Source organism: Durio zibethinus, chromosome 5, assembly GCF_047325235.1.
Source record: "Durio zibethinus cultivar Kanyao isolate XHJ-2024 chromosome 5, ASM4732523v1, whole genome shotgun sequence".
NCBI classification, from domain to species: domain Eukaryota; kingdom Viridiplantae; phylum Streptophyta; class Magnoliopsida; order Malvales; family Malvaceae; genus Durio; species Durio zibethinus.
In genome coordinates this window covers 34345226-34353606 of record NC_143166.1, presented here as the reverse complement: position 1 = coordinate 34353606, position 8381 = coordinate 34345226, and the positions used below count along the sequence as shown (strand labels likewise).

The 8381-nt window shown below is 34.4% G+C and overlaps 2 protein-coding genes across 2 annotated transcripts; both read left to right on the top strand.

Moving 5' to 3' along the window:
* Nucleotides 1–1463: 1463 nt before the first annotated feature.
* Nucleotides 1464–5178, top strand: LOC111282640 (B3 domain-containing protein REM20-like). Its single transcript, XM_089760434.1, has 5 exons — nt 1464–1529; nt 1903–2178; nt 2796–3384; nt 3507–3637; nt 4550–5178. Exons 1-5 carry the CDS (start codon nt 1464–1466, stop codon nt 4856–4858), a joined length of 1371 nt encoding a protein of 456 aa, XP_089616560.1. The 3' UTR covers nt 4859–5178.
* A 113-nt stretch (nt 5179–5291) lies between these two features.
* LOC111282902 (uncharacterized) lies at nt 5292–6646 on the top strand. Its single transcript, XM_022871187.2, has one exon. It carries the CDS (start codon nt 5577–5579, stop codon nt 5946–5948), a length of 372 nt encoding a protein of 123 aa, XP_022726922.2. The 5' UTR covers nt 5292–5576; the 3' UTR covers nt 5949–6646.
* The last annotated feature ends 1735 nt before the right edge of the window (nt 6647–8381 follow it).

Genomic DNA, 8381 nt, shown 5'->3' with positions numbered 1-8381 from the left:
AACAAAGCACTTGGGATTTGCTCGCTCTTTCAGTCAATGACAGTGCCATTGGGTGAGTGACAGAGTTTGACCGTAGCCACAATATATATTTTTATTTCTTTATTTCTTTTCTGTTTTTATTAAAAACAAGACTAACAAACAACTAAATCAGCCGCTTACTCATATATGTAGAAAAAGAAATTCAGGTGGGTAGTGTGGTCCCTGATCATGAATAAAATGCGCATATCATAAGAGGATGAAAGCAAAAAGTTTCTCCAATCATAGGATTACCAGTGTTTAGTTGCATTAATTAAGTTCCAAAAATTCGGTCGCTTTTCACGATGATGCGTGCATGGAATGTCTACACGAAGGTATGACTAACTAGTTAGAAATGCCACATATTTAAGGTCCATTTGTTTCGCAGAAAATGATTTTTAAAAAATAATTTTTGTATTTTCTAAGTATTTATTTAACAAAAAATTAGTTAGTTAATGGAAAATAATTTCTTAATCATAGAAAATAAGGTTATTTTTTAAAAAATTATCTTATAAATTTGAAAAAAAGAAGACATTTTTCGAAAAAAATTATTTATGAGTAGATTATTTATTAATATTTTTGAGCATAATTTTACTTATAAATAATATTATATTAATAAATAATATTATATAAATAAATAATATACTATTAATGTAATATATTAATAAATAATATTATTATACTAATAAATAATGTAATAATAAATATTATTAATTTAATTAATAAATATTATAATAGTATATTAGTAAATAATATACTATTAATATAATATATTATTAAATATAATTAATAAATAATATTATAATATATTAATAAATAATATAAAGAATAATAAGTAGTTTTATTTTAAGTATGTTTTATATTAATATAATATTTCAATATTAAATATTATTATTAAAATATAATTATTTTTTAATATTAATAATTTAATAATAAATAATTTCAATATATTTTAATAATAAATAATTTTTAATATTTTAATAATTATATTAATATTATTTGAAAAAAAAACACAAATTTTTCAAAAAACAACCAAACAATGAAAAATATTTTTTATTAACTCATCCAAATAATAAAAAATATCTTTCAATTCAAAAAATGAAAACATTGTTTAGAAATTATTTTTCGAAAATCATTTTTTGTGAAACAAATAAAGCCTTAATTTACAACTAAATTACTCATTTTTCAAATATGTTCTCATAGAAAAACTAGGCTTGCCAAACTACTAGTTTAATTTGAATTTGTAATTAAAAATTAATACGACACAATGAAACACTTGTATTCTTTTGACATTCGATAAAGCTTGACAATGCATGATATATAGTTGGGCAATCTCAAGTAAGATTTTTGACATTGTTGCGAGCATGGGCTGCCTCAAATTTAAATTAAAAATGTGCAATTTAGAAAGTACTAAGAAATAGAGTTGAAAATGGCCGAAGCACCGAAACATGGCGGCAAAATTGAAAATTCTTGTCTTTGGTTCGTTCACAGTGCCGACTGACCAAGTGACAAGAGTATGTCACATTTCAGTTTCTGCAGCATCTATAACCAGAGCTAGTTAGGTCCCGACATGATGCCCATAGAAGCCAACTTCTGGATACATATTATTCATTCATTTCCTTCTAGAATTGAGATGTACCAATTCTTTTTTTACAATGCTCGGTTAATTGAAGACTACGTACTGCGCTATTGATCAATGATCATGTCAAGCGCCCAAATATCATGTGTTCGATGAAGTTCAAAGGCCGGTCGGTCACCGTCATGTTCGTTTAGGGACAAATGGGTGGTTTTTAGAGGTTGGGATCTTCCGTAGGCCCATAGACTAGTCTTTTAGGAAACAGTTAAGTCCAATTGCTTCATACTGGTTGGGCCTATACTGACCCATAGTTTTGGATGCTCACTTATATACCAAAAGACACTGAACAAAATAAAACCCAAAACTTAGACCGAAGAATCACGTGCATCCCTTTACCAGTTCCTGTCTTCTCTGACATTGCAATAATGATATGTTTTAATTCAACTGCAAGTCCTCCAGTAAGACTGCAGTCTTCCTTGGACCAGAAATCTCCTGGCATCATCTCTTCCTGTGGAGAAATAATGTCCAATTTTCAAGCTAAGAACTTCTTCAAGGTTTACCTCTTGGAACACAGCTTCCAAAGAATGGTAACTCCGTCAAAGTTTTACTTTTTGCCCACTGTAAAGTATTTACTTTAAAATATTGTCGTCTGTTTTTTTTTTTTTTTTTTCCAGCTTTACCTTGTTTAGTTTCTTGCTTTCTTTGAATATTTTCTGGGTTTTGGTTGTTGCATTATGCATTTGACAAATATATACGTATTATCAATTTGTTGTATTTAAGCTTTTGCTAAAACTGACTGCAATTTTAGCTGGTAGGATTGTGGTCAAGGGCTTTTTTTTTTTCAGTCCTTTTCGTTTATAGGTATTTGCTTTGATGGGTTTGGAATTGCTATGATATGTTACTCCTATGTTACATAGTAGTAGTGGTGACTAACTGATAATGTACAGGTAATGTTGAATGTGTAATAAACGTAGAGGCTTAGCAATGTGATGAAATATAGTGGATATGTGTTACAATTGTCTATTGGATTCTATTTTGTAAGCCATGTCAGAAGGTGATAGTCGTTGCTTTTCCCGAACTTAATTTTTGTGGGTATGTCTTATGGCACATAGTGGTGATAAGTGAAAAAGAAGAGCAGGAAATGTTATGCAGCTTTTAGTTTAATTGATTATGCCTGATATCTAGCTTCATTTTGTAACTGTAGCTCATTCCATCTTCTGCTGTTGTGTGTTCATACGAACTGATGCCTGTGACAGTCACCTTTAGAAATTGTAAAGGGCAATGCTGGCATGTGGAGGTGGAGGTGGATGAATGCGATGGCAAGATGTTTTTTAAGAAGGGTTGGAGAAAATTCATTGATGAAAACTCCATAAAGGATAAAGATATTTTGGTTTTCAATTATTTTGGATGTTTTGTGTTTGATGTGAAAGTATTCGGATTAGATCGATGTGAGAAGAGTGTTTCACATCTAGTGTTGGATGAGCAGGAAATGGGAATTGTTCTAGCTGATGATGATCATGATGATGATGACGACGATGAAGAATTTCAGGAAGAAGGAGAAGATAGTGAGATGGAGTTGGAGGAAGAAGCAGAAGAAGAAAATGATTATGATGACTTTCAGCAAGAAGGGAAAGATGGTAGGCTGGAGTTGGAAGAAGAAGATAATGATGATGAGGACTATCAGGAAGGAGAAGATAGTGAGCTGGAGTTGGTGGAAGAGGAGGAAAATGAAGAAGTATTGGATAGTTTAAACAAAAGAAGAGGCCAGAAAATGAACAATAAAAGAAACGAAGGTGACTTATTTTTTGTATGCGAGTGCATCTGTGCATGTATGTGAAATTGTGCAAACCATTCATTCACTCATGTAATGATGCATGTTTGTTATGTGCTAAAACATTACCCTTTTGTTTACTAGGGTCGCATGAGGAATTTGCTGCTATGAAAGACGAAGGAACTACCTCTATGGAGCTTTATCCAGAAAAATATGTCCAACATCTGAATCCTTATTTTGTGGCGAGGATAAGGCTAAGGAGGAAGAACGAATTGGTATGTTCTTTTATTCTTGTTCTTCTTATCATATAACAAAAAGCTGAATTTGCGCCTACTCTCTCAGCTGCTCAAGGAATTTGTGCTCTGATTTTGTAGCTAGTTACTTGATTATAGCCTTTTTTTTTCCATTAGACTACAGTGGTTGTTTTTGTTCTTTTGTTTTTATTATGGGTTGGTGTTTATTCTCAAATTGAACTTCGGTTTGTCCACCATGTTAGACATAACCACTTCCATCAATGACAAGGTGAGAACAACCTTTTTTTTGGGTTACTAAACAGAGAATAAAAAATTGGTTGGAGGATTTCTTATGAATATGATAGTACACAGCTTAGCTGACCCCAGAGTTATGATATATAAGCTTGTTGTTGTCGTATGATAGTACACGGCTTGAAGCATCAATAAAACCAGAAGTGCCGAAAAGTAATTGTAGCTGTTCTGAATATATGTAAAGCTTCCGGCTGATAAGTGGTGGATTTTTTACTGTTGTTATAGATAGATAAACAATGTTTACTGTTTTATCTTCTTTTTAATCGTTTATTCTCATACGAAAGTCAGAAAGAAAATTTCCTTGAGACTCATTTAAATGACTATATGTCTGTTACATTCTTTTTCATGTTTTCGATTCCAAATAGAGGAACTGCTTGAAATTAACTTGACCTCAAAAGGCTTTGACCGCATTTTAAGTTGAACAAGTCCTTGTAGAATGTACAGTTATGGACCTTCCACTCTCCCCTGGCTACATTTTCCTTGCATTTGTTGTACATTTACTTAAAGTTATTTGCATTTGGATTGATTAATACTAGGTTCTTAGATTCTTCTCCATTATTTCAAATTTTATTTTTCTGATATCATGTGTCCAATGCCAAGAATGCTACTAACTTCTGGCTATATTCTTTGTGTGTGTCTCAGTATGTTCCATTTGATGTAATGAGAGATTATGATCTGACTCTAGAGGACAAGGAGGAAATTACATTTGTTGACCCATACAAGCGGGAAAGTATTGGGAAGGTTGTTAAATGGAAGGATGGTCGAACATGCATAACGGGATGGAGAAGTCTCTGCAATCGAAACAAAGTGGATCTTCAGCGTGACGCTTGTATATGTGAATTTCTGCTTGAAAAGGGACAAGAAAAGAAGTTCATACAAGTTCACATTGTCAATCGCAGGAAACATGCTAAGTCCCAGAAGCCTAGAATGCAGAAACAAAACCAAAAGTAGACATAATCTGACATGAAGATGCTTTTAGTTTAACTGTTTAATTATCACGGCTATGGATCCAGCAGGCCCGCACTTCAGAGTTTGGTCTATAAGCTGAAGGCTTACTTGCCAGAAGACTGATATATAGAGCTTCGTAACTTTTTACTTGCAGGCTATTGTAGTTCACTTTGAACTTTTGACTTGCAGGCTTTTGTAGTTTATTTTGAAAACCTTTGGCTTGGGTTGAGATACCATCACTCATCAAACCCATAGTTTATGTACCTACCCAAGTAAACGTACTCAAATTGGATTGGAAATGGGTAAGTTAAAAAATTACACTATCCCAAGTATTATGCGTTGAACTAACTCTGATTTGGATAAATTCTGAATTATGGAATAAAATTGATGTAGTAGATATAGGTGCTAAAATGAAGAAACTTACAAGAGCAATTGTTTTGAGGATTGTGGTTGGGCAAAAGTTTAGCGACTTTTTTTAGTGTTTTAGCCTTTAAATTAGTGGCCAGTCTTCTTTGGCATCCCCTGCATCTCAAACTTTTCCTGGCCTGCATTTAAAGCTGTGCAATCTTTTCTCCCTAGATCATAAGCTCATCTAGTCAGCTTGCCAACCATCCATACCTACTGCACCTTGTCCGTCATCTGTCTCTTATACAAATTAAGCCCATTTTTATTCTCTTCAAGTTTCGGTTCATAATTTCTAAACCTTCCATTTCTTATACCAATGGCAACAGCCTCAGCTACACTCTCTCTACCCACATTGGCTGCTGCCCCTGTTGGCAATCCCAGGAGGAGAACCAGCGTTAATGTAAATTATACTACAGGATTGAATTCTTTTAGTGGGCTAAAAGCTCATAACAATGTGGTCTCACTAGGGCAACCGGTATGCACCGAGCAATCTTTTTCAAAGGTTGTGACCTCACTGAAAGCTCCATCAAAGGGGAAAGGTAAGGGAGGTGGTGCCCTCTCTTCAACCTGCAATGCAGTTGGTGAGATATTTAGGATTGCAGCAATCATGAATGGCCCTGTTCTCATTAGAGTTGCTGTGGGATTTGTTCGTCTTCGAATTGAAGCATCTTTGGAAGAGGCCGAGTGAGGATATTAGAAACTTTCAAACTGCCTGCACTACTCTCCCCCTTCCCCTTCCCCTGCCTTGTTTACTTGTCTGCTGCCTGGTGTGGTATTATTATGTTAAAAGAATCTGTCCCCTGCCTTCTTACCAGATGGAAATGTAAAAGAATCTGCCAAATGTTTATAACATCTTTCTTTGAATATTTGTCTTTATTGTTACAACACGAAATTTTCAAAGTTGGCAGGACCGGTAGATCTAACTTAAGGGAACTTCTCCCTTCTATAAATAGGATTATCATATAAACCTACATCAGGTTCTCTCATATGCTCGCTTCTTCCTCCTTAAGCGTCGAAGTGTTCATGTCAAGCAATATCCCGACCAACGTCCACTCAGTGGTTTCATCTCGCAGGAAAAGCAATAATGTTCTTGCTTCTTCTCCCTCATGCTCCTCCCACAGTTTGGTACGACAACATAAGACTAATGTGGCAGCCAATCCAATGGTTCTTGCACAGTGTTTTCTTCAGGACTTGGTCTCGTTATATCCTCGATAGTTTATTTTATCTAACCAAAGCCAATTCAAAATCAAGCTCTATCAGGCCGACAACTTAGGCTTGCACTACAAAATTGTTCATGACTTACTATACTAAGATCTTCCTTGACAACAATGTCAATTCGGGGCACTAAAAATTAAATTGACAATTTTATGACAAGAAAATGATATGAAAAAATATATTTGAAAATGATATAATTTAAATTTGATAAAAAAAAATTGTATATATTTGACATATTGATATGAATTATGATATAATAATTTTTGTATTTTATATTTTTTGATATAATTAAATAAAACATGGATACACGAATTGATATATATAATATTGCAGGAGACGTAATTTGAGTTTAGAATCACAGAAAGACATGAATAATTTTGTCATGGAAGGAAACCGTCATGTCTGAAACATCTATTTGATCATCAGTCACAATTTAGGAGCAAAGAAACAGGACATGGATTTATGCCTCGGAGACGAAGAAAAGGCAAACCTCGAATGAAGTTATAATGGGACCATATTAAGCTGTAAAAAGGAGGTATATGTATTGCGCCCTAAAGCCTCTCAACGTTGAAAGTTAATGGGTGATGACAGTTGGTTTGAACCTTTATCCTCCATATTATCTCCACCTTAGTTCGTTTTCACAGGAAAAATTTTACTAAAGAGAAGGATGTTGTTGAGGTAGCCGAATAACCTCATCTCAAATTCAATTCAAAGAACAAGCAGATCAGCATATTTATTATTAGCCCATTCGTTCTTTGATGGAGAATAGACTACCTCGTAAAGCAAGGGGCCGAAGGGCTTTTGGGTTGGTATGTGAGCCTAAGTGAAATGGCAATGGCCCTGCAAAAGATTACCAAACTCACTCCATAATCTAAATTGCAATTGCCAATACTTTTATAAGCTTGGTTTTTCCACTAAAAATTTGGTACACTTTCCCCTGTGTTTTTGCGTGGAAAATTGGCCAATGGTTTGAAAGTGCTCCACCCCCCTCCCCCGGCCCCTTCGCTTCCACCTTTTCTCTTTGAACTCAAAGCCAAAAAGCATAATAAATGTATTTGGAGAAGAGATAAGCCACAATGAGACAATTAGCAAGCATAGGTCTCGACTATAGGGACGTTGCCAATTTATGTTTTATTTTCCTATATCCAATTTGGATTGTGCATCTTAATTCTGTCTATACTGTAGGCATCCATTTTGGTCCGGACTAGATTGGGTCCATTCTAGTCCGAATCTCGTTGGATCCATTCTAGCCCGTGCTTAACTGGGTCCATCTTGGTTTGGGTTCGGCTAAATCTATTTTCAGAGTTGGGCGCAACCAGGCCCATTTCTGATAAGCCCGTGTGGGTTAGGCCCATCAAGGCCCATGTTGGTCCAAAAAGATGTGTTTTATTATTATTATTATTATTCTTTTTTTTCTTTGTTTCATTCATCAATTTCCATTTGCGATCGATCCAAATGTGAATCAAAATCACAAAATTCTCAAAGGTCAACACAAAATCAAATTAGATTGCTAAAATCTTGGAATTAAATCTCGGATAGAATGCAATCTTAGGAATCAAGCTTAGGATTGATTCTGCCAGTTTCTTGAATTTGACCCCGAGAACACCTATAAATTGGACTAATTTTTGACACAAAAGACACACGAAAGGGGGGGAAAAAGAGAAAGGAAAAAAAAACTTCAGGAGAATTTTGGGGAGTTCTGGTAAAAAGAGGGTCTTGGGATTTGAGAATTGGGATAGGGGTTGATTTGGAGTTCTGGAGTGATTCTGGGATTCTGGAAATAATTTCAAGGTAGTAGAGGGTTCTGGGAAGGTTTAGGAAGATCTAAGAATTTTTTTAGAATTTTTTAGATTTTTTTTTTCGAAATTTTTTTGGGATTTTTAGGTTTCTGAAGAACATTTTAATT

What these genes read in the sequence shown, in the direction of transcription:
- LOC111282902 (XM_022871187.2), top strand. Translation starts at nt 5,577, where the DNA reads ATGGCAACAGCCTCAGCTACACTCTCTCTACCCACATTGGCTGCTGCC.
- LOC111282640 (XM_089760434.1), top strand. Translation starts at nt 1,464, where the DNA reads ATGGCGGCAAAATTGAAAATTCTTGTCTTTGGTTCGTTCACAGTGCCG. An exon ending in CGACTGACCAAGTGACAAGA is followed by an intron (nt 1,530 to 1,902) that starts GTATGTCACATT and finishes ACTGACCCATAG; the next exon opens with TTTTGGATGCTCACTTATAT. An exon ending in AACACAGCTTCCAAAGAATG is followed by an intron (nt 2,179 to 2,795) that starts GTAACTCCGTCA and finishes TTGTAACTGTAG; the next exon opens with CTCATTCCATCTTCTGCTGT.